This window comes from Panthera uncia, chromosome D1 (genome assembly GCF_023721935.1).
Source record: "Panthera uncia isolate 11264 chromosome D1, Puncia_PCG_1.0, whole genome shotgun sequence".
In the NCBI taxonomy this organism is placed as follows: Eukaryota; Metazoa; Chordata; class Mammalia; order Carnivora; family Felidae; genus Panthera; species Panthera uncia.
The window spans coordinates 1,795,771-1,819,599 of NC_064808.1; the positions used below are offsets into that span (position 1 = coordinate 1,795,771).

The 23,829-nt window shown below is 57.5% G+C and overlaps 1 protein-coding gene across 1 annotated transcript in view; it reads left to right on the forward strand.

Annotated features, from left to right (window-relative positions):
• Positions 1-23,829, forward strand: part of SHANK2 (SH3 and multiple ankyrin repeat domains 2) — a 340,509-nt gene that overhangs the window by 47,080 nt on the left and 269,600 nt on the right. Inside the window, exon 3 of the mRNA XM_049641610.1 lies at positions 21,240-21,459. Coding sequence (XP_049497567.1) covers positions 21,253-21,459 — 207 coding nt within the window. The 5' untranslated portion in view covers positions 21,240-21,252. The remainder of the gene's footprint in view (positions 1-21,239; positions 21,460-23,829) is intronic.

Here is a 23,829-nt window from a genome sequence, read left to right on the forward strand (position 1 = left end):
AGGTACGTGGGGTTCGCCAGTTACACACGCACCGATTGCTTGCTGTGACGCACCGGGTGCCGGCATAACGCCACTCGGTTGGGGACGGGAGACCATCACGCAGCCGAGGGAAGTGGGCGGTGCCCGGGGAGCCCATGGAGGCATCAGGGCACCTGCTGGGAGACTGGGGGAAGCCACGGAGTGTTCAAGAGGGAGCCTCAGGGACAGGGACCTAGAACAAAGGTATTGGAGAAAATGAGCGGCCGACGGTTTGGGGCCAGAATGTTGGACGCGTCCATCCTGCGGCCGGGAGAGTCTTGTCTCTGTCCCTCTTTCCATCTGTGGTCACTGTGTCCTGGGTGGCCTCCCGCCCCAAGAGCGGAAAGGTCGGGCTCCTGGGAGACTGCAGGGACCTGAACTCTGCCTTTCTCCTCCTCAGTGACCCCAGCGCCACGCGGGGAGTGGGAACACGGTGAGCCCTTGGCCACTGAGACCTGGGGGTGGATGGATGGATGGATGGGGCCCCGGGGTACCCGCGGGGTGCATTCATGCCCTGCACCTCTTCGGCCTTGACTTTGGGGTACCACGAATTTCCTTGTCTCTGCTCTACCTGGTTGCCAGGGCGATTCATGTGGTCTCAGTTATTTCTGTCTCCGTTTTTCACAAACGTGTGCCTTTCTAGACGTCAGCTATAAACATCAGCCGTGTTTGCTGCTTACCTTGCACAGAAGTCCCCCTCCCCACAGGGAGAGGATTCTGTTTCTAGAAGGACCCATGCAGGTCCTGGTCTGTTCCCGCAGAGGGACCGTGCGTTCTGCGGGGCGGAGAGCTGTGTGGGTGTCCCTGGGCTTCCTGCCGAGGCAGGACTCACGGGGGGCCGCCTGCCTCCTGTTCTTGACGTGCACCGAGGAGTCGCTCAGCCCGGGTGCTGGTGGTCCCCGTGGCGGCCTCCCGGAGGTGGCAGGATGTGTGGTGGAGCGTGCTTTGTTCTCCGAGGGTACGCTGGTCAGAGGCCCAGCTCGCTGCCCAGCTCTGCTCGGCGGTCAGCAGAGCCAGACCTGCCCCTCGTCTCTTGAGGTGAGCACCGGTCTCGCCAAGAAGCAGACTTAGAATGTCACCTGCCGCTGCCGAAGAAAGGACACCGCCAGTCAGGGGCTGGAAACAACAGCCCTTCCGCTCGCTCGTGATTCCGCGGGTCGGGCTTGCAGGCGGGGGTCAGCCGGCACCACGTGGCTCCGCAAATCCAGGCTGGCGGTCCTCCTCGTGGTCCTCCGTCCATGTGGCTCCCCGGGGCCTCCTCAGATCCCGACGGACGCCTCATGTGGGAGCTGCCTTCCGAGCAGGGGGGACAGAAGCCAGCGCTCCGAAGGCTGCACGAGTTTCGTGGCTCTGTTTCTGCCACGTTCTGCCACTGGACGGGCCCAGATTCAAGGAGATGGGAAGTAAGGCTCGTTTATTACGATTAGTTTTTAATGTTTACCTTTTAAAAGAGAGAGAGTGCGCGAGCGAGGGAAGTGCAAGCTGAGAGGGAGACACAGAATATGAAGCAGGCTCTGAGCTGTCAGCACAGAGCCTGACACGGGGCTTGAACTCATGAGCTGTGAGATCATGACCTGAACCAAGGCGGCCGCTTAACCGACTGAGCCCCCCCGGGCGCCCCAGTAAGGCTCCTTCTTGATGGGAAAAGCTTGCAGACTCTGTGGCCACCTCGAACCCAGTGCGGGGTACCTCCTCTAACCTCTGCTGAATACAAACTGTCAGGGGGAGGGACCGGCGGGTTGCGATTTAACCTCGTGGTCTCTGAAGTCAGCTGGTGGTTTTGAATCCTGCCGCCACCGGCCGATGGCTGTGTGATCTTGGGAAGCAATGAAACCTTGCTGTGCCTTTACTGCCACGTGAGGTCTGTACGCTGGGGCAATCCTGACCCCGCTGGATTCGTGCCTAGATTAAGTGAGATAACGCACGTAAAGCATATGGCCCTTGATTAGCATTAGCGACGGTTGACATCCGCTGCTTTGATGGGAAGCCGTCGTCTACCGACGACTCGAGCAAAGGAGCCTGACCTGACTTGGGTGATGGTGCCCTGCAGACGTATGCTGTGATCAGGGGGTGGCGGCTGAAGGCGGTTGAGGCTGCCTCCAGGTGTGTGATGGGGAGGCGACGGGGGTGGCGGGGGTGGGGACAGGATTGTGCACACGGCACACCGTCAGCGAGGAAGGTGAGAGGCAGCGGGCAGGTTCCGTGCGCGATTGAGGAGGTGAAGCTGTCTTGGGTGGCTGGGATGTGGGGGTTTGACATACTGAGGGCGATGCTGTAATTTGTGACCGGGGCAAACGAGCGGCGTCAGGAACAAAACCCCCGGGTCAGAGATGAAGACCAGCTCATCACTCCCAGCAGCAGCGGCGGGAAGCGGACATCAGCACTTTGTCCTGGTTCCCTGAGCCCCGATTTCCCACGGGGCGATGCAGACGGGGCCGCGAGGTATTGCACGCGATGGGCTGCATCGTCACGGGGCGGGGGACCCTGGCCTCAGGGGAAGTGAGGCTGCTAGTCTGGACGGTAAGCATGCCCGCCCCGGCCCTGTCTCTTCCGTCCCGGGTTCAAGTGAGACCTCAGGACGTGTTGGAGCCCTTACCCCCCAGTACTGTGAACGCGACCTGACTTAGAAATAGGATCTTTGCAGACGGTTATGTTAAGATGAGGTCCTGAGGGCGGCCCTGACCCAGTACGACCAGCGTCCTTATGAAAAGAGAGCGTTTGGGCCACACATGGCGGGAGGAGGATGCGAAGGCACAGGGAGGAGATGGCCGTCTATAAGCCAGCCAACACCGGAGGCTGCCTGCAGGGAAGCTGGGAGGAAGGAAGGCCCGGAACAGGTGTTCTGTTAGACGCCCCGGAAGGCACCTGCTCACACCCTGAGTTTGGACCTCTGGCCTCCAGAGCTGTGGGACAACAGAGGCCTGCTGTTCTCAGCCACCTGCTTTGCAGTCCTGTGTCCCGCAGCCCCAGGGACCTAGGACATCTCTGAGGCTGTTCACTGTGTGGACGGTCAGAAGCAACGAGAGCCCGCGCGTCTCCTCAGCAGATGTGCAGACACGCAGGTCCCCCAGCAGACGTGGGGAGCCCGCGACGGGACCAGACGGGGCAGGAACAGGCTTCCATTTCCGAAGGAAGGTTATCTCGTGGGAAGAAAGGGCCTCAGCCTTCCAGAAGGCTGCCGAACCGGCATCGGTACCTGGAAATTGCAGGAAAGAGGATGTTTTGTTGTTCCTTCACGAAGACAAACACGTTTTTACCGGCCCTGTAAGGGGGGGAGGGAGTGGCAGCTAGGGGCCCCTGTCGGGCTTGCTGCGGGGGTCCCCGATCCACGGGGCAGGTGGGGACTCATCCCCGGGGCTGATGTGGCTGCACCCCGGAATCCTTGGGGCCAGTTTCTAAAATTCCAGGTTGTCTTACCCTAATGCCCCCAGGGATTCTGATTCAGCAGATCGGAATCTGGTGGCCCCGGGATCTGAACCTTTTTTCTAAATGTTTATTTATTTATTTAGAGAGGGAGGGACAGAGAGAGAGAGGGAGGGGGGAGAGAGAGAGAATCCCAAGCAGGCTCCACCCTGTGAGCACAGAGCCTGACGCGGGGCTCGAACTCACCAACTGTGAGATCATGACCTGAGCCAAAGTCGGACGGGTAACCGAGTGAGCCACTGGATGCCTGGGTTCTGAACCCTTTAAAATTTTTTTTTTTAATTAATGTTTATTTATTTTTGAGACAGAGAGAGACAGAGCATGAACGGGGGAGGGGCAGAGAGAGGGACACACAGAATCTGAAACAGGCTCCAGGCTCTGAGCTGTCAGCACAGAGCCCGACGTGGGGCTCGAACTCGCGGACCGGGAGATCATGACCCGAGCCGAAGTCGGACGTTTAACCGACTGAGCCACCCAGGTGCCACTGGCCTGAAACTTCATCCACGTTGGCGTGTGGGCTGACGTGGTGTGGTTTATTTGTGTGGGTCGACAAGCATTCTCACACGTGCCGTCTGTAGGTGTTCTCTAGAAGCCTGTATCTGTTTCAGTTAGGAGTAAGCATTGTTTTTGTTTGTTTGTTTGTTTGTTTTGTTGTTGTTGGTTTTGCAACCTGGACTTGAGCTGTGGACTTTCTGTGGGAAACGCTGTTCGGCGGGTTTAGGTAAGGAGCTTGGTGTTTTTTTGCGTTTCTTCCGTTCCTACCCTGGTAGGAAAAGCTATTTTAACTGCCCAGACCATAAATTAGCAATGCTTGTCACGTCCTCCACATTTTTGCATGGAAACTGCTTCCTCTGTTCTCTTTATTTCCATCCTGTACCTGTTGATAAAGTTCGCCAGCAGGGAGAGTCCCTTTAAATACAGAAAATCACGCGTTCTGTTTCCTGGGGCTCTTTCTTATAAATAACAAGGTGTTGGTGCGGCCAGGCCGGGGCAGGGGGTGGGGACACCTGGTCACGGGTACTTCTGGAAAAGGGTTACCCAGAGCTGTTTGCTTCCAGGTAACTTTTTTCTTTTTTCTGCAAGCGCAAAATGGAAATCATAGTATTTGTCCCCAGGAAGAACCTCTTGGTTCCCAGGTAGCCGGCCGCTGCCAGCTTGGATGTGGGTTGTGGGCTCTGGGGAAGTCCTGTGCCACTGGCTCCCTGATTGGCCAACAGAGGCTTGTGTGAACTTGAACTCCGGGGGCCCTCGTTGGAAGGTCGTCTGTCTTTACCGACGCCTTCATTTCCCTCCGTGCTGTCTTGCTGCGTTCAGAGTGTAGGTATCCACATCTTTCGTTGAACATCCCCTAAGCCTATCGTATTTTTTTGTCGATATTTTACACGGTATTGCTTTCAGATTCCCGTTTCCAGAGGTTCACTGCAGCGGTCCACAAACACGGCGATCGTTTTACACCGCCTTGCACCCTCCAATCTTGCTGGACGTCGCTTCTAGTTATCTGGGCTCGTTTGGGGATTGCAGTGAATTTCCCACACGGACAATCACGTCTTCTGCAAACAGAGACAGAGTTATTTCTTCCTTTCCAACCAGCGTGTGTTTTGTTTTTGCTTTCTTTCTGAACAGAAACCGTGGGAATAAACATCCCTGTCTTGTCCCTGTTCTTGGGGGGAACATTTTCAGGCTTTCACCGTGTGTGCTTTTCAGAGATGCCCTTTCTCAGGCTGAGAGAATTTCTCTCTAGTCCTGCTTCGCTGAGTGCTTCTGTCACGGATCAGTGTTGCATTTTGCCAAAAGCTTTTTTATTTTTTGCAGCTGTTGAGATGGTTTTTCAATACGGTGAGCTACGTCGATTTTCAAATGTTTAAGCCACCTTGCGTTCCTGATAGAAATCACCCCTGGTTGTGAAATATATACTGTCAGATTTGATTTGCTAAAATTTCGTTTAGAATTTTTGCATCTTGGGGCGCCTGGGTGGCTCAGTCGGTTAAGCGTCTGACTTCGGCTCAGGTCATGATCTCACAGCTCGTGAGTTCGAGCCCCGCATCCGGCTCTGTGCTGATGGCTCAGAGCCTGGATCCTACTTCAGATTCTGTGTCTCCCCCTCTCTCTGCCCCTCTCCCGCTCATGCTCTGTCTCTGTCTCAAATCTCAAAAATAAATAAAAACATTAAAAAAATTTTAGAATTTTTGCATCTACGTTCATGAAAGATATTGATCTCCCTTTCTTTTTCTTTTGTTAGTAACTGGGGGACATTGGCCTCATGGAATGCATTGAGACATTTTCTTCCCTTCAATTTTTTGCTAAAAATAGTATAGCTACTCTGGCTTTTTTGATTCATATTAACGCGTGTGCCTTGCCCTATCCTTTTAATTTTCAGGTATTTTTTAACCGCCTTCTTTTCTTAAAGCTTATTTATTTTTTATTAATTTCCCAACGTGGGGCTCAAACTCACGACCCTGAGATCAAGAGTGATTTGCTCTACCAACTGAGCCAGCCAGGTGCCCCTCAGCTCTTTGTGTCTTTATTTTTAATGCGTATTTCTTATAGAAATCTCAGAGTGGGGTCATATTTAATGTGCTCATGGTTTGATTCAAATCTGTCACCTTGCTATGGGCTTTCTACTCGTCTCCTCTGGTCTCTGCTCACCCTTTTCTGCCTTTGTTTAGAGAAATAGAATTTTGTGATTCATTTTCCCTCCTTTGTTGACTTGAAAACTACGACTCCTTGTTTTGTTAGTTCGGTGGTTGCTGAAGGCCTTCCAGTAAAGACTTTTCTCTCATTCTGACCCGTCTTCGAGTCCCATCACGCCAGCTGATGGCTGAGACCCTTGCGATAACTCATTTCCAGTTCCTGTCTCAGTTCTGTTATGTATTTTTCTTCTGCGTATCTTAATGAGCCGCCCCCCCCCCCCCCCCCCCCCCCCCCCACGTTATTTGTTTTGTTTGAAGAGTCAGTTACCTTTTAGAGGGGTTTAAATGAGAAAAAGCCTGTCTTTCCCCCCATGGTTATCATTTCCTTCTGCCCAGAGCCTCTCCTTTTTAACATTGCCTATAGGGAACGCGCGCTGCTCACGAAATGTTGCAGCTTGCACATGTGTGGGAAATCTGATGGTTTTCCACATGTGTGGAACAAGACGAACGTGCTTCGTCTTTGACAGATGTTTCCACTGGTCATAAAATTCTAGTTTTGCCTTTTTCCCTTTGGGCGCGGCCGAGATGGTCTTCCAATGCCCACTCACTCGTATGGTTTCCCGCCAGAAATCTGCTGTCGTTCTGAAGCGTGACTTCTTTTCAGATGTAAAAGGCCTTCATGTTTTTGACTCTTTGTCCGCTGTTAAGCTTGTTCTCCTTATCTTTAGTTTTGATTTATTATGGGGCGGTTCAGTTTTCGTTATGATTCTCGTGCGTGGATTTCATTGAGATTCTTGAGTTTGTGGGTGCGTATAGCTTTCATCAAATGTGTGCTATTTGTGGCCAACATGTCTGGCCACACTTCAAGCAATTTTTCTCTACCCCCTCCCCGTTTGGTCGGGGACTTCAGCGATACATACGTTAGGCTGCTTGAAGTTGTTTCATAGCTTCCCGATCATCTGTTCTCTTAGTGTAACTTGTCGTTGTTTTCCCTGTATTTCGTTTCGCGATCTCTTCAACCTCACCAGTCTTTTTTGTCTGGTATCGAATTTGCCACTAATCCCATCTGGTGTCTGTTTCATTTCAGATACTACATTTTTCATCTTTGGAAGTTTGATTTATTTAGTTTTTGTCTCATGAACATAAAGAATGTAGGTCCTATACTTTTTAGCGTCTTGCCTGCTAATTCGAACATCTGTATCGGTTTTGGGTTAGTTTTGGTTGGTTGACATATTCTTCCTTATGGGTCTTATTTCCCCGCTTCTTTGTAAGCCTGGTAACTTTTTATTGTTTGAGTAACTTATCCATCTTTTTTCTTGCTAACCTTTGTGAATTGTGGGTTTTTTTATCCTGAGTCTGTGTATCTCTGCATGTGTCCGAATAATCTTGAGTCTTGTTCTGACCTTCAAAAGCACGGTCGTTTCCAGTCTTGCCTTCAGCGTGTGTTCAGTGGGATCGCGGAGGCGTTTAGTCCTGGCCTGAATGGTTCCCAGTCCGGAGGCAAAACCCTCCGTGTGTTCGGCGCCCCCGAGTCACGGGGTTTTCCAGGTTGCCCGGTGGGAACGGCACTCTTCCGGGACCTGTGTGGTTGATGTGTGTTGTTACCTCTGACCCTGCGGGTGCCTCCTTCCCCAGCCCCGGGTGGCTTTGTCAGATGCGTGCGTTGATCCCCTGCCCCAGAACACTCAGAGGGACCCACTGCACGTCTCCTGTGGCCTCCGTGCCCAGCCTTCCCTCCCTGCCCTCCGCCCTGCAGATGGCGGCCCTGACCTCCCTGCACTCCTGACGCCGTTGCCCCAGCAGGAACTCCCCCTGCTTCGTCGGGTGGCGCTTTCTCTCGGGATGGCCTAGAAATGCCTCAAAGGCAGTAGGCTGGGACCCATCATAGGGCTCACCTCTGTTGTGTCCCGTCTCTCATGGATTCCTGTCCTGCCTTTGAAACCAATTTTTTCATGCATTTTAGCCTATTCTGGTGGTTCCAGGCAGGAGACTACATTCAACACTGTTACTGTGTCTCACCTGGACATGGGGGCCTCTCTCTCTCTCTCTCTCTCTCCCTCTCCCTCTCTCCCTCTCTCCCTCTCTCCCTCTCTCCCTCTCTCCCTCTCTCCCTCTCTCTCGTGTCTCTGTCCATTGTCTCCACCTCTCTCCACCCGCTTCCAGTCTGTCCCTCCCCTGCTCTTACCTCTCTGTTCGCCTCCCTCTGTGCTCTCTCCAGGTCCCCTCTCTCTGCCTCACTGTCCCCGTGACCACCGTTGGCAGCCGTGGCTTCCCATTCACGGCCTCTGTGGTCCAAGCACCATCAGTTTTGCGTTTTCTGGAGAGAACTGTCTTGCCCTGGTCTGCTCACACGGGACCCCCTCACCGGTGCCTCACGGTCCCCTAACCCGCGTCTGCTTGTTTACTATTCTTCGAGTGTGGACTCAGGCAGACGAGGGGCTCAGGGAGCAGCCGTGCGTACAACGGGTTCTGTAGCAGCTCTCCTGTAGTGACACAGAGAACAAACACTACACAGAGTTAGTGAAATTCGTGAAAACCAAGGTGGTAGGTGTGGCCGAAGGAGCATGAGCTCTGCACATGCGTATTCTTAGCTTAAGAACAGGGGTCGGGGCGCCTGGGGGCTCGGTTGGTGGAGCGTCCGACTGTTGGTACCGGCTCAGGTCACGATCCCACGGTTTCATGGGTTCAAACCCCATGTCGGGCTCTGTGCTGACAGTGTGGAGCCTGCTTGGGATTCTCTGTCTCTCTCTGTCACTCTGCCCCTCCCCTGCTCACTCTGTCTCTGTATCTCTCAAAATAGATAAATAAGCTTAAATTTAAAACAACAACAACAACAAAAAGAGGGGCACGTGGGTGGCTCGGTCGGTGGAGCGGCCGACTTCGGCCCAGGTCACGATCTCGCGGTCCGTGAGTCCGAGCCCCGCGTCGGGCTCTGGGCGGACGGCTCGGAGCCCGGAGCCTGCTTCGGATTCTGTGTCTCCCCCTCTCTCTGTGCCTCCCCTGCTTTCTCTCTTTCTCTCTTTCAAAAATAAACATGAAAAAGTACGAAAAAAAAGAAAAAAAGAAAGGGTGGTCAGGGAAGAGGAGGGAGGAGAGGAGGGATACTAGAGGGAACAGAGGGTGCGGGGTGGGGGCGCTCTGTGTCCACCGCCCCAGGGGCTCCAGCAGCGTGGCCGTTCTGTGTGATTCCCCCCCCAGAGCCCGTATCCCTCCTTCCCCCATCTGGTCTCTGCCACCTCGTTAGCCGGTTGCTGCCAAGGGCTTTTGTAAGTGTCACTGGTGATTCTGCGTCCGACGATTGCTTCCTTTTTCTGAACAGACACCGGGGCCAGACTGTAGGTGCACATGCAGCCCACAGAGAACTAAGTTAAGAACAGCATTGGAGACGCTTCCCTTGAGTGTAAATTCTTGGTGCGTTTGCGTCCCGTGGCCGTCAGGGCATGCTACCAAGGGCTGGTGGCTCAAAGCGGCAAAAATGCGTTCTCTCGTTGTCCTGAAGGCTGGACGTCCGCAATGGGGGCATCTGCGGGGCCGTCCTCCCTCTGAAGCCTCCGGGGGAGGGTCCTTCCTGCCTCTTCCAGCCCATGGCGACAGCTGGCAGCCCGTGGCATTCCTTGGCTGCCGGACTCCAGCGTCCCCGCCCCGACAGCCCGTGGCTTTCTCGAAAGGACGCATCACGAGTCGGGGGCCACCCTACCCGCCGTGACCTCGCTCACGCATTACATCTGCACAGACCCTGTTTCCAGATAAGGTCCCGTTCTGAGGTTGCAGGTGAATGTGAATTTTGGGGGGACTCTGTTGAGCCCAGCACGTCAAGTGATTATGCCTCTCCCTGCAGAAGTGACAGCGAGGGGGGTCGGGTGCCGGACAGGACGCTCCCTTCCCAGCCTCCATCACCGGGAGGCTGTGGCCCTGAGGCACGTCTGGGAAGGATCCTGAGTGCGCTGCTCGGACCGTGCTCTCCCTTTACACGGTGCCGGGGCTCAGAATGAGGCCCGGCCCCCTGCCGCCGTCCCGGCCCCGCGCCTGCAGGGTGCGCGTGCCCTGCTTTTCTGGGAGGCTCTCTGCTCGTGGGCCACGCATCCAGGAACACGCAGGTTCTGCGTGACGCCGTCCGGCCCTCCCAGGACCCTGTACGGAGAAAGCCGATGGACACACGGGGCAGGATGCTCGGAGCCTGCTGCTTCTCAACAAGGTTGCGTGAGCGAGCACACCTTCGCACCCGTGGCCACTGCTCCGCGTGCTGGCTGTGGAGGCCTTTCCTGGGCACCCTTCCTGCCGCGTGGGGTCAGGGAGCGGCCGGCGGGGGGCACGGACGATGGTGCCCGTGGATGTGAGGTGGGGAGCGTCCCGTGTGCCGGCTGTGCTGGGAGTCCCGACAAGCATCTGCCCCTCTCGGTGACAGCACAGCACAGGGGGCGCTGAGCCCGTGATGCTCCTTGTCTCATCGGAGCCTCAGGGGCCCGCTGGGGACGTCCCCTCGTGTCCTCCTCCCCCCCCCCCCCCCCGCTGCAGTCCCAGACCGGGCCCCCCAGAGGGGCAGGGGCCTCGGGAGTGGAGGTGGGCCTTCCCCGGCTGGGATAGACGGGGTAGACGGAATATTCATGCTCCCCCCTCCTAAATTCCTGGCCCCCATGTGGCTGTAATTGGAGATGGGGCCTTTAGTGAAGCAGGTGATGTAGGCAAAATGACGTCGTCACTGGGGTGGGGCCTTGATCCTGCAAGATTAGTGTCCTTGTAAGAAGAGTCGCCACAGAGCTCCCTCCCTCCACGTGAGGACACAGCGAGGGTGCCGTTCGCAAGCCGTGAGGACCATGCTGGTCCCCTGATCTCTGACTTGAAGATGAATGTTGTGTAAGCCCCCCGTCGGTGGCGTTTTGTTACGGCTTCAGGCAGACAAAGACCCTGGGCCTTGTCCCCACCCTGGGTCTGGCAGAACGCCCTGGGCGTTCACGGGGCGTCCGCTCTCCCGCAGACTGTAGGCACGGTGAAGGTCAGATCGCGGTCTGGAGGGGGCCTCTGAGCCCCGCCGTGAGCGCTCAGTGTAGGGGAGCGGTCGTGCCCCCCTCTCGGCAGGCCTGTCCGGATGTTCGGGCGGGGCAGGAGTACACGTGCTTCCTGTTTAAAATGATCCAGCCAGGGGCGTCTGGGGGGCTCAGTCGGTTGAGCATCTGATTTTGGCTCAGGCCACGATCTCGTGGTTCGTGAGTTCGAGCCCCGCGTCGGGCTCTGGGCTGACAGCTCAGAGCCTGGAGCCTCCTTCCGATTCTGTGTCTCCCTCTCTCTCTGCCCTTTCCCTGTTCACGCTCTGTCTCTCTTCTTTCTCAAATATAAATAAACATTAAAAATAATAAAATGATACATGCAGCTAGCAAGCTGTTAGATAAAACATGTTTTCACAGAGACACCTTCATAGAGACAAAATTTTAAAAGTGTTTGGAGATTTAGGGCCACCTGGGTGGCTCAGTCGGTTAAGCATCCGACTTCAGCTCAGGTCATGATCTCACAGTTTGTGAGTTCGAGCCCCATGTTGGGCTCTGTGCTGACAGCTTGGAGCCTGCTTTGGATTCTGTGTCTCCTTCTCTCTCTGCTCCTGCCCTACTCACACTCTGTCTCTCAAAAAGTGAATAAACGTTAAAAATATTAAAAAAAAAAGTGATTGGAGATTTGTCATTTCATGTGAGTGGAAGCTGGCATTATACTAAATATGACTGAATCCAGCAACGTCTGGAAAATAGTAAATGTTGTTAATTTTTACCTATTCCGTAACATGTATTTGTCTTGCCTTCCATTTAGCAAAATTACTACGCACAATTTATGTTCCGCTGAGAGCATAACCTAAATAATTAAAAACTTAATATATTAACGCGCACAGAATGGGGATGGGTTTTCAAAAGAACAGAAGGGAAAATAAGTTTAAGCATTTTTGGGTAAGATTCCAAAAAGGACAGCTACTGAAATATTTCAAATGACCCACGGAAAGGCAAAATACAAATTAAGATTCCTGAGCCTTGTAATTTCAAGCGGCGATCATTGAAAACAGCAACACTTAAAATTCGGCCTCCTGAGAAATTAATTTCCCGGGCTATTTTTATGAACCCAGAACGAGTAGCCAATGGCAAGATTCAGCGTCTTCTGCGTGGGTCGTATTTAGGGTTCTGTGGATCCAGGTTCTGGAGGCACATGGGTTGTTGAATGTTCCCAGCTGTTCCTCGGACACCGCGTGGCACCGTTGTGAACAAGGCCCACCTTGGAGATGCGCCAGGCTGGGTTCCAGACCACCGCCAGGGAGTGAAGACCGCAGCCGAGCCGGGCAGGCGAGTGGCTCAGTTTCCCGGCACGTATAAATGTTAGGCTTGCACTACGCTGCCCTCTGTTAAGTGTGCAAAGCAGTATGTCTAAAAAGTAATGTGCAGGCTTTATTTTTATTTAAAAAAGTTTTGTCTTAATGTTTGTTTTTGAGAGAGACAGACAGCATGAGCGGGGAGGGGCAGAGAGAGAGGGATACCCAGAATCCAAAACGGGCTCCAGACTCCGAGCCGTCCGCACAGAGCCCGACGCGGGGCTCGAACCCACGAACCGTGAGATCATGACCTGAGCCGAAGTCGGACGCTCGACCGAATGAGCCCCCCCCACCCCCGCCGGGCGCCCCAGTAATGTGCATACTTTAAAGAATACTTTGTTGTGGGGGTGGGGGGCTCAGCCAGTGAAGCACTGATTCCAGCTCAGGTCGTGATCTCGTGGTTTGTGCGTTCCAGCCCCGCGTTGGGCTCTGTGCTGACTGTGCAGAGCCTGCTTGGGATCCTCTCTCTCCTTCTCTCTCTGCCCACCCCTCTCAAAATAAATAAACTTAAAACAATTCCTTTGTTGCTAAAAAATGCTAGCCGTCATCTGAGCTCTCCCTGAATCTTTATCGCTGATCACAGATCGCTGTAACAGACAGAAAAGCAATGAAGATTTTGAAAATTTTTAAATGTTGCAAGAATTACCAAAACGCGATACAGACCCAGAAAATGAGCAAATGTACTGGGGAAATGGCACCGGGAGGCTCGCTGGACGCAGGGTCGCCGCGGACCCTCTGCTTGTAAAACACGTGACGTCCTTGAAGGTCAGTAAAGGAAAGTGTGATACAGTGAGGTAGCCTGTAGTTCCTTCTGGAACCGGGGACTGGGAAGTTACACGTCCTGTACCAGAAGCACTGGGACCCTCGTTGGCCGGTCTCTTACCTGAGCACTTCGCCTGCTCACGCCGTCTGTCCATCCATCCGTCCCTGTGGCACTGGAGGAGGAGGGGGACGCGGGTCAGTGGGGGTGACAGGAAGGTGACTCCCTGAGGCAGGCAGTCACTGGGGAGGCTCCAGGCTCCTGGCCTGTGCTGGGCCCTGAGCCGGGTGGGGCCGGGTGTGGGCTCGGCCAGGGGAGGGCATCCCGGGGTGGGGGGGCTGCTCACACAGAAGAGGTCTCTGCTCCCGAGAAGAGCCAGATGACAGTGTCTGAGGTGTCACCCGTGCCCTGGCCGGGCCCCTGGACAGGCTGAGCTTAAAGCGCCTGAGGACAGACATCTCTGGGCCCACAGGTCCCGCCGTGGGGTTTGACAGGCTGCTCAGAATGGACTCTCGGGCCTGCTGCGTGGGTCACTGTCTGCACCGGGGGGCGGGGGGCAGCGGGCCGTGCTGGGGAGAGGGTGCCGGAAGGGCGTCTCCCGCCAGGAGGTTGGCACCTCCGTTCTGAACTCCCCAGAGCGGGGAGGTATTTTCTCCAGACGCTCTCTTAGGATGGCCAAGGTCGTGGGTGCAGAGGACGGGCAGAGTCCCACAGCCGTGGCAATAACAGGAATTAAAGGAAAGCTGTCCTCGGCTTAAATACTGTCATCAGGGGTGACGGCAGGCCTGGGGGTGGCTGCAGCCCCGCCCACCGCACAGCAGGTGTCCCGAGCCTCTCACGTGGCCTTCAAGCCGGCAAGGGCCCATCTTGGGGTTGGGAATTGTAAAAGCATTTTCATAACAGACACATCCCAGCTTTCAGATCTCGGTGACATTCGTTTCCCCCTGGAAATCTCAGAGCTCTGTAATTTTCCTTGAGGCGCCTGGTTCCCAGACCCGGTAATTAGACTTGGCCGCTGGGAACCCATCGTCTGGAAGGTGTGTCCGCCCTGTGCAAGGCCCCACAGACAGCGCTGCCCCAGCTGGAGCCACTTGGGGAAGGCCGGCCTCCCTCCCAACCCCGCGGGCGGGGGTTGGGGGGGGGGATCTTGGCCAATGCTCCTCGGTGGTAGGTCAGCGTGCATCGGGCAGGAGGACTCGGGCCGTGCCGCCTTCTCCGGGCATTCCCAGCACAGGGGCCAGAGCCCGGCAGGGGCAGGCCAGCTAGACGGCTGGGGCTGGGACCCGCCCCTGAGTCCGGAATGCCCTGCCCGTCCAGGCCGTGCAACCATATTGTGATTTTGCGTTTCATCTTGGAGCCCGAGGGCGGCTAGTTCGTGAGAGCCAGAGACGAGGAACCAGCTGAACTTTTCCCTGGCGGGTCAGGGTCCAAGGGAGAAAGCGGGAAGCTTGCCTGAGGAAGGACGTGAACAATAATGCATTTGTTAAATCGGAGCGGGGGCAGAGGGAGCCTGTGGGAACTCTGTCCTGGCAGCCCAGCCTCCCGTAAGCCTACGACTGCTGTAAACGTTAAGGTCCACGCTTTAAAAGCATATACAAATATATCCATAAATGCCAACATTCTGCATCCCGCCTCCTGGTGTCCATCAGCCGCTGTGTGGACGAGGGGCGTGTTTTGGTGCCCAGACGGGAGGGAATCGACCCGCTTTCCCCTTCTGGGGCCGCACACTGCCCTCCCCTTCTCGCGGGCAGTTCAGGCTCAAAGCTCCTTGGTGCCCAGGGCGGGTTGTCTTGGGGGTTTCCTGGGAGCGGCTCCAAGGGCATATCTGGAACCCACCCGTCCCGTCTGGGCCGTCCAGCTGAGGCGCCCTCCCTGCTGGCGTCACGAGGGTCTGGGGCCGGGGCAGGTCCCTTCCTGGCTGCCCTTATCTGAGTAGAAGCCGTAATGATACCCTCCTGCCTACCACACTCTTGTGAGGGTGTGGCGCTTGGGGTCAGTGCGCCTCAGCCCTTCCGGAAGCATCAGCTGTGCCTGGACCACACTGGGCGCCCCTCGGCCTCACCCACGCGTCTCCTTTCAGAATCTGGAGTCGACTTGATTGATCAGGGACTTGTGTCCAAAAAACCACTAGGAGGCAGATCCTAGGTTATAGTCATTGGATTTTTACAGCCACTGTTAATTAAAAACATTGTAACCATACAGAAAGGTAGAAGAACATAATAATAGTTATTTATTTATTATTTTTTTAATTGTCAAGTTTTTAAGGTTTTTATTTATTTTTGAGACATACACACACACACACACACACACACACACACACACACACACAGTGTGAGTAGGGGAGGGGCAGAGAGACACAGAGTCCAAAGCAGGCTCCAGGCTCCAAGCTGTCAGCACGGAGCCCGACGCGGGGCTTGAACCCACGAACCGTGAGATTGAGAACTGAGCCAAAGTCTGATGCTTAACTGATGGAGCCACCCAGAGGCCCCAATTATTTATTTTGTAAATGTTTATTTATTTATTTTGTGTGTGCGTGCGTGTGTGTGTGTGTGTGTGTGTGTGTGAGAGAGGGAGGGGGGAGGGGCAGGGGCAGGGAGAGAGGAGAGAGGGAGAGAATCCCACGCAGGCTTCGTGCTGTCCACGCAGAGCCCATTGTGGGGCTCCAGTTAACGAACGGTGAGATCATGACCGGAGCCGAAGCCAAGAGCCCGACGGTGAACCGACTGAGCCCCCGGGTGCCCCAAATATTGCATCAAAGCATAATCTGTTCGGTGTTCATTACTTAGGCCTTTTAAAAAAAAGTTTACTTACTTATTTCATAAAAACATTTGAAGATTTTGCCACACGTTCATATAGTTCCACTTTTCTGTATTTACGTGAGAGAATCAGGTAGGTCAGCCGAGTTCTGTCCCGTCCACAGCGTGAGCTGTGGTCGCGCACGTGGTTACGTGTATCATTATAGCCACAGCCGTCTGCCGGCCTGACCGGGGCTGGATTGATGAAAGGGCTCGGGGAACCAGGGAAGGAGCTCGGGTGGCACCAACGGGTGTCGGGACGGAGAGGACAGACCTCGTTTATCCACAGACACGGCGGGGATGGGAACAGAGATGTTACTCGGGAGACTGGTTCCACAGATGCCAAGATAACCTGGGTAGGTGGGCGATTCTTTCCCCTGGCCCCTCCGGCTGCTCTTCCCCGGCCCCCGCCCCCCCTGCCCCCGGCCCCCCACTCCCTGCAGCCCAGAGCTCACGCCGACTGGCGGGCGATTCCAAACCATGCGTGTGGCAGCCTGGGTGCCCCCAGCATTTGGTGCCAATTCCTGCAGCCACGACGGTGACCCCATGTGTCCACGTCTGTGCGCGGTCCCCGTGCAGCCCCCTGGGGGTCTCCCTGCCTTGAGGATGAGTGAATTTTATACATTTGAGTGAGGTAAACGTGGAATCACAAAATCCTGCTGACAGCTTGTCGCGTATATAGGGTGCTTTGTGTTTTCTTCTTCTTATTTTTAATCTCTATTTTTGAGAGAGAGAGGACAGAGCGTGAGCAGGGGAGGGGCAGAGAAGGGGGAGACTCAGAATCTGCAGCAGGCTCCAGGCTCAGACTGTCAGCACAGAGCCCGACACAGGGCTTGAACCCATAAACTGTGGGATCGTGACCTGAGCCAAAGTCGGACGCTTTAATTGACCGAGCCACCCCAGGCACCCCTGTTTTTCCTTGTTAATAGGCTCCCCGGGGGGGTGGGTGAGAAAAACACGTTCTGGGGGTCAGTGCACGTTACTGACCTGTGTTTTTATAGCCTCCCCAGAGGTCGGTGTGCCGAAACGCTTGCCCGGGGGTGGCGGGGGCAACCTTTCCTCCCCCAGTCCGGCACTGACTTCCCGAGCGAGGCTGGGCTCCGTGGCATTGTGGCTTTCGGAACCTGCCCTGCCCACCTCACTGTGGGGTGAAGAACCCCCGTGGCCCCTCTGACCCCCACGGTGTTGCCGGATAAGATGCAGGACGCCCGGTTCCGTTTGAATGGCAGACGAACAAAGAATAAAGACGAACATAGTTTTCCGTGGCAGCGCGTCCCACGCGATGTTCGGGAAATACGTCCAGTAAAACGTATTTATTGTTGACCCGAGATGAAATGTGGCCGGGCGCCTTCTCTGCCACCTGGCCGTCCTCCCGGGAGTTAATAATTAAATGTTTTCCCAGGGCTTTGCCTTTCCCACGGGCCTGCCCGTCTCGTGGCTCAAGCCCCGTTTCAGGTCAGGACCTTGTGCTCAGGTCTGCGCCCCGAGCTCCCGGGCCGTCCTCCGAAGGACCAGGGCGCAGGCCTTTTCCTCTTCAGACCCGCCCAGTGGGGCCTCCTGCGCCCGCACTTTGGTGGCAGGCGCGTCCGTTCGCGGGTGTCACCCCGGGCCAGTGTGAGGCGCCCTTGCGCGGGGGCCGCGTGCGGAGGTCCGTGGGTCACAGGAGCCCCTTCCTCTTCTGGCCGTTGCTTCTGTTTCCGGAGTCAAGTTTGACTCTAGTTGGTGTGAGCACCATCGAGTTCCGTCCCGCCTTCTTTAATTTTCTGGAAAGTAAACCCCCGTGGGCGTTGTGCGCATTTCCCGACGGCTCAGACCTGCGTGTCCCTGACGGTCACCGGCCCGGTGGGTCCAGCAGCAGACGTGTTGCGGGGCTGGTAAAGTGACCGCTAGGGACTCTGAGTTCCCCATGAGTGTCCTGGCCGAGCGTGTGCCCGAATCTGTCCCCCGTGAAACTGCCTGCCCGCCAGCCGCGGCCGAGCTCACCGAGCCATCCGGCCACCTCGGGGCCTGTGCTTCGGCCCCTGTGCCCTTCTCTCCCTGTCCACTGAGGGCCCACGGTGTCCCCACTGCTGAGGGGGGTGGCGGCGAATAAGCAGAGCCCCCATGCACACGGACGCTGAAGTGTCGCCCGAGCAGGGTGACCCTGGGGAGCAGCTCACATCGAGGCTGCGGAGGGCTTTCGAGGAAGGGAGCCAGGGCGGGCGTAGATGGGAGCAGTGCCCTGGCCGCCACCTTAGGAAGCGGGGCTGGGATCCTGCGTGAGCCCCCCGCGGAAGTAACTCGGCCCTTGAACCGTCTCAGACGGGCGCGCACTGCGCCCGCTTCTGCTGGGGGCTGTCCGCCTGCCCGTCTTGCGGATGCTGACCCTCGAGGCCCGACCGCGAGCCCCTGGGGCCAGCGCCCATCCTTCGTGGGGAGAGCTGGTGGGCCCGGTGGGCCTGGGACGGCCCCCTTCGCTTCCACCTGGGCCTGGCTTCCCATAAGCCTGACGGCGTCCCTGCCCATCAGACAGGGATGCCCTGCTGTCCTGTGAGTGGGAGGCCACCTTCACTGTGTCCTCTCTGTGTCTCTTGGTCCCTGCAGGGTCCGGAAGCAGCACAGGCACGCGGTGAGGAGCGGATGACGTAGTTCTTTATCGGACCCCCGTCAGGGCAGGAAGCGCCCCCCCCCCCCCCCCCGGGAGCCCCGAGTGACGGACGGACCCGTCGGCTGTGTCCGCTCTGACCACCGAGGCTGCGAACGCCGCGCCTCTCCGCTGTCCCTCACCCCCGGGAAAAGGCAGGTTTGCGTCTGCGCCCCCGTGGCCCCGCTGAGCTCTTTTAGGTGCGGCCGCGGTCCCCTGGGGAGCTGCCGAGACCGCGTCCCGACCGATCCACCCAGAAATTCTGGTGCTTCTCTTGTTCTGAAACTCCTCCGGGTGACTTCTCTGCAGCCGGGACGAAGAGCGGCTTTTCTAGAAACACGTCGCCGGAACCTGGGACATAGTTGCAAGTGGTGATGTGTGTGCAACTATTACGACGTCTTTACAAGTGAACGTTTATGTTACTTATTATAACATTACGATTACTCGCACGCGATGCGGAAATAACTACGTCATCGGATGATTTCCGCACCCTAGTTGTGACTATTCTGAATCACAGAGGCCGTGCGTAGGGTATTCTGCGCAGTTACGTTAGGCTCTTCTTTCTTGCCTGGGGAGATGGTGATTGCATTTTGGCCGGGCTGGAGCCAGGGACACCCAGGTCCTGTCCCCGGCCACAGCCCTCTTGCCTCTGACCAGATTTTGCAGTCCTCTGGATGGGGGAACGGGAAGCTCGAATCACAGAGACGTCTGGCAGTGACCACAGAAAAGACCCATCGGCTCTGACGTTTTAATTCGGAATCACACTGGCGTTAACTTTGGGGATTTTAACCGAAAACCAAGGATCCTCCTGGGTGATTGGGGCGATCGTTTCACTGGCCCGGTGACCCTCTGCGGGTGGTCTAGGGAACAGATGACTCTGGTCGGACTCTCTCTTGCACTCGTGGTGCGAGGGCCGGGAGGTAACTGCCACCAACCAGGAGAGCCCGGAGAGCCCCCTGGGGCCCACGCCACTGTCCCCAGCATCGCCTGAGCCTCCCGATGGTCACCACAAACCAGAAATCTGGCTTCTCATATGAAATCCTTAGGTTTGCAAACATTTAAAGCCCCGTGCGGGCCAAACAAAACAGGGTCTGTTGGCCACGCGATGGTGGCCCCTTCCCCAAGGACGGTGCAGACCCGCTGGGCAGTAAGGAGCCCCTGACCCTGGTCACGGCCTCTCCATTCCCCTGGCGAGGGGGTGCATTTCTGGAGGGGCTCCTTTGCTTTCTTGGGCCTCCTGTGTACCTGGGTGTCTGGTGACCCCGGGAAAGTCTTGGGGGGGGGGCGCCCCTGGTGGCCGCCTGCGCCCCAGGACTGACCCCACGGGCAGAGCAGTGGAAACTTCCACAGGGTGTTTGCTGTCGTTAAACGAACTCTGGAAGTAAACAGTGCGAGCCGGTTTTCCCACGATGAACACAGAGCTGGCCCTGGGTGATCTGTGCCCCACCTGGGGCTTCCCTGAGCCTCCCAGGGTCACGAAACACGAGCGTGGGGGCCACGCACCCCAGCACCTGCCGGGCCTGGAGCCTGGGCCAGATGGCAGGCGTGCTGCCCTGTCCCCCTCCCTCCTGCAAATGGCTGGGTATTTGGTATGGGGTCCTCATGTGTGTGGGGGGGGCCCTTCACACTCACAGCTGTGCCCTCCGCGGGAAGACGCCAGGACTTAACCAGGCCGTCCCTGAACGGTCAGGGTGGCCTACGTCCCTGGGTGCTCAGGATAGCCCCGGTTTTGCAGGGAACAACCTGCCCACGTTCTGTGTGCACAGGGACTTGACCTCCTTCACAGAGTTCACGTACAAGTGGTGTTGGCTGCTTTGGCGCGGCACCCCTGGGGTCCCCCCGGCTTTTGTCCTCACCTCTCCGGAGCCCTGCCCACAGAGATGGGGGCATCATTCGGCAGCCTGCTCCCAGAATTACGTCTACAGCCTTCTCTGCCCTTCAGCGGCCGTGGTCCGAGGGCCAGTCGGCGCCCCGACCCGGTCTTTGCTGGGGAGCCTCTGCTTGGTGGCACAAAGGCTGTACTTCTAGCTGCCACAGACTTTTGGGGGCCCCCGGGTCTCCCCGCATCAGCCTGCTCATGACTTCAGCTCCGCCAGAGTCCTGGGCACGGAGACGATCTCCCCTGTGAGCCTGGTCTTGCCTTTCTGTTCTGTTCTGTTTTTGCAGTTACCTATCGTTGCTCTGTGTTTGAAGCAGAGGGGTTATTACACATGAACTTGGTACCTTTGTGACCCGCCCGAGCCTGCGTTTCTTCCTCTCCTGCTGCTCTGTCCTCATAGAAGGACAAAAGGGAGTTTTTCTTCCTTACCTTGGGAGGCTTCCAGCTGCCCCCGGGGCTCCTCGGCTAGTCCCCGTGAGCTTTGGTCCTGGCCTCCGCTAGTTAGGGCTCCTTCCGTGTGCCGGGTTTCCCAGCTCTGGGCAGAGCCCGTGGGCCCCCACGCGGGTCCTGGCCGCCTCCTGACCCGGGGTTCCGGAGAGCACTGGGGGTGCCGAGTTCTCCCCGCCTTCGGAGGTCTGTGCATCCCTCAACGGTGGCCCGGCCGCCCGTGCAGGGCCGTGAACCCGGGACGCCGGCCTCCGCGAGCGCTGGGGTTTGCCTGCCCTTTTCACGTTGCCTCCTTGTTCTCCTTCTCCCCGCTCCTTACAGACGCAGGGCAGCCATGCCGCGTAGCCCGACGTCCAGCGAGGACGAGATGGCCCAGAGCTTCTCCGACTACTCCGTGGGGTCGGAGTCGGACAGCTCCAAAGAAGAAACCATCTATGACACCATCCGGGCCACGGCGGAGAAGCCCAGCGCCCCCAGGATGGAGGAGAGCCAGGGCCACGCAGTGGTGATCCGCATCCTCATCCAGGACCTGCAGCAGACGGTAGGCCCCGTTGCTCGTTTCGGTCAATGCCAAGCGTGCCTGCGGGCGGCCTCTGCACGGCCCGTCCTGGTGGCGCCCCACACGGCGTGTGCCTGCTCCGCCCTCCCTCCTCCCCACCAGCTGCCTTCGCCTGCACGCTGGCACCTCGGTGCCCTTGCTGAGCACCTGCTGTGTGCCGGGGGGCGGGGGAGCCCAGGGCTCGAGGGCACGGGGACCAGCCTTGCCGGGGACATGCACACAGCGGACGCGTGGGCAGGCGGGGCCTCCGGCACCCGAGGGGGCCCTGCCTCTTCCTCCGCTCAGTGGGGCACGGCCCCCGGTGTCCCGTGCTCCCTCACTTGCCAGGCTGTGCAAGCTCTGTCCGGCCTGCCCCCCCCCTGCACCGCCCACTGCCGACTCCCAGTTGTCCCTCAGGGTCTGGGCCCCATACCTGGGGCGGCCCCGGTAGCCCTCGGGGCTTCTCGTTGGCCCCGGCCCCGGCGTGTGCCCTGCCTTGCACTCGTTTGGTTCCCCTGGGTCCTTGCTGGTGGGCCTGCCTGTGTGGCCGCTGCCTGGAGGGTCGGCTCGTGGGGACACGGGCGGGGCTGGGGTTGTCGGAGCCGCTGTGTGAGGCGCTGGTGCCGTGGGGGAGGCGGAATATGTCACCCGAGACCGTGAGCACCCCCGGGTGCGGGGTGTGGGGTGTGGGCTGTGGGGTGCGGGGGGGACCCGTCAGGCTGGGCCAGGCGGAGTCTGGGGCACACGGTGACACCAAGAGAGGCAGTCAGAGGCTGGCAGACCCACGGCCAGGCCGAGCAGGGGCACCCAGTGGTGGCAGTTCTCTTGTGTCCGTGCGTCAGGTGACCTGGTCTCTGAGCACAGCCCTTTCTCCCCTGGGCTCCCCTTTGGGGTGGGACTCAGGGGGCACCTGGGTGAGATGTGGGTCATCTCACGCTCTCTGTTTTCCTCATCTCTGTCGGTCGTGTGCGGGTGTGGACCCTGCGCGCTTCAGGTTGGAGGCAGTGGGAGCAGTGGGTGGTGTGGACGGCCTGCGGGGTGCTCGGGCGGGGGGGGCGGGCCCGGAGCTCTGCGTCCACCCTTTGTGCTAAAGAGCAGAGTCCCCGGGCAGAGGCCGCGGTGGGGAGGGGGTCCTCTCAGGATCAGAGGAAGTGGCCGGTGTCCCCCGCTTTGCGCAGGTCAGGCCCCCGCCTCCCGGCACCGTGGGGTCTGCTATGTTGCCTCAGTACCTCGGAGCGCGGGGTCTCCGCTTGTCTGGGGGGAGCAGCTCCGGCAGGACACTGTCCCGTCCAGAGCGAGGCCTGGGGGTGCTGGGGTGCATCCTGCTGACCTGTCGCCCACGAGCGGGGTCAGCCAGATGCCACACCCTCCGGAAAATGCTCCAGAGCGGATCCGGCAGGCCGCGGGCCGCCCGGCAACACAGGTGTGGCTTTCAGGAGGGCAGGACGGCGTTGAGGCGTTCTGTCTTCTGCGTCGTTTACCATCTCTTACAAAACTTACTCCTTATAAAGACGTCAGGTGTTGGGAAAGCACAGACACCAGCCCCAGAGTGGCTGCAGTGAGCCTTGGGTCACATCCTGCACGCGCCTCTCCAGAAGGTGACAGGTGACGGGGTCTGTGCGTACGGACGGAAGCGGGTCGGGGAACACGGGCCGCTGGCAAACCAACGTCGTGTGGTTTTATGTTAACATAAGAGGAGAAAAAGACAGTGAAGGAAATGCTGAACTTGAGCGATTCCTGGGCTGGAGGAGACTCTTTCCGAATCAATCCGTAAACGTAAACAGTTATGAAACGCTGGAAGGCTGGAGGTTTCGTTGTTGTCCCTGATCACGGCTTTCCCCTCCTTTTCTCCTACCATAAGGAACTTGGCACGCTCTCATCTCGCTGGGGTAAATTAAGCTAATTGGAGCGATAAACAGACCTCCAGACATCAGGTGCTTAACACGCAGACGCTGGACTTCTTTCTCTCAAACCAGCCCGCTGGACCGACGGGGACGAGGACACAGACATTCTGCTCCACACAGTCTCCAGGGGCCCAGACCCCTTCCGCTCGGTGGCCGGGCTGCCCCGGGGCTCTGGAGCCCTCCCCGGGTCCCCTGACCTGCCCAGAGGGTGAGGGCGTAGAGAACTGGGGCACGTCACTTCCCCGACCGTCCCGGTTCCTCGGAGGCTGCATTTGACTGCACGGGAGGCTGGGAAACGGAGTTTGGCTCTGAGCCTAGGAAGGAAGAGGTCGGTGTTGTGACAAACGGGGAGCTGGTTGTACAGGTGTGCACACGCACACACATGCGCGCATGTGCACACACGCACACTCATGCACACACAAGTACAGGCACACATACACTCATGCACACACACACGTACAGGCACACA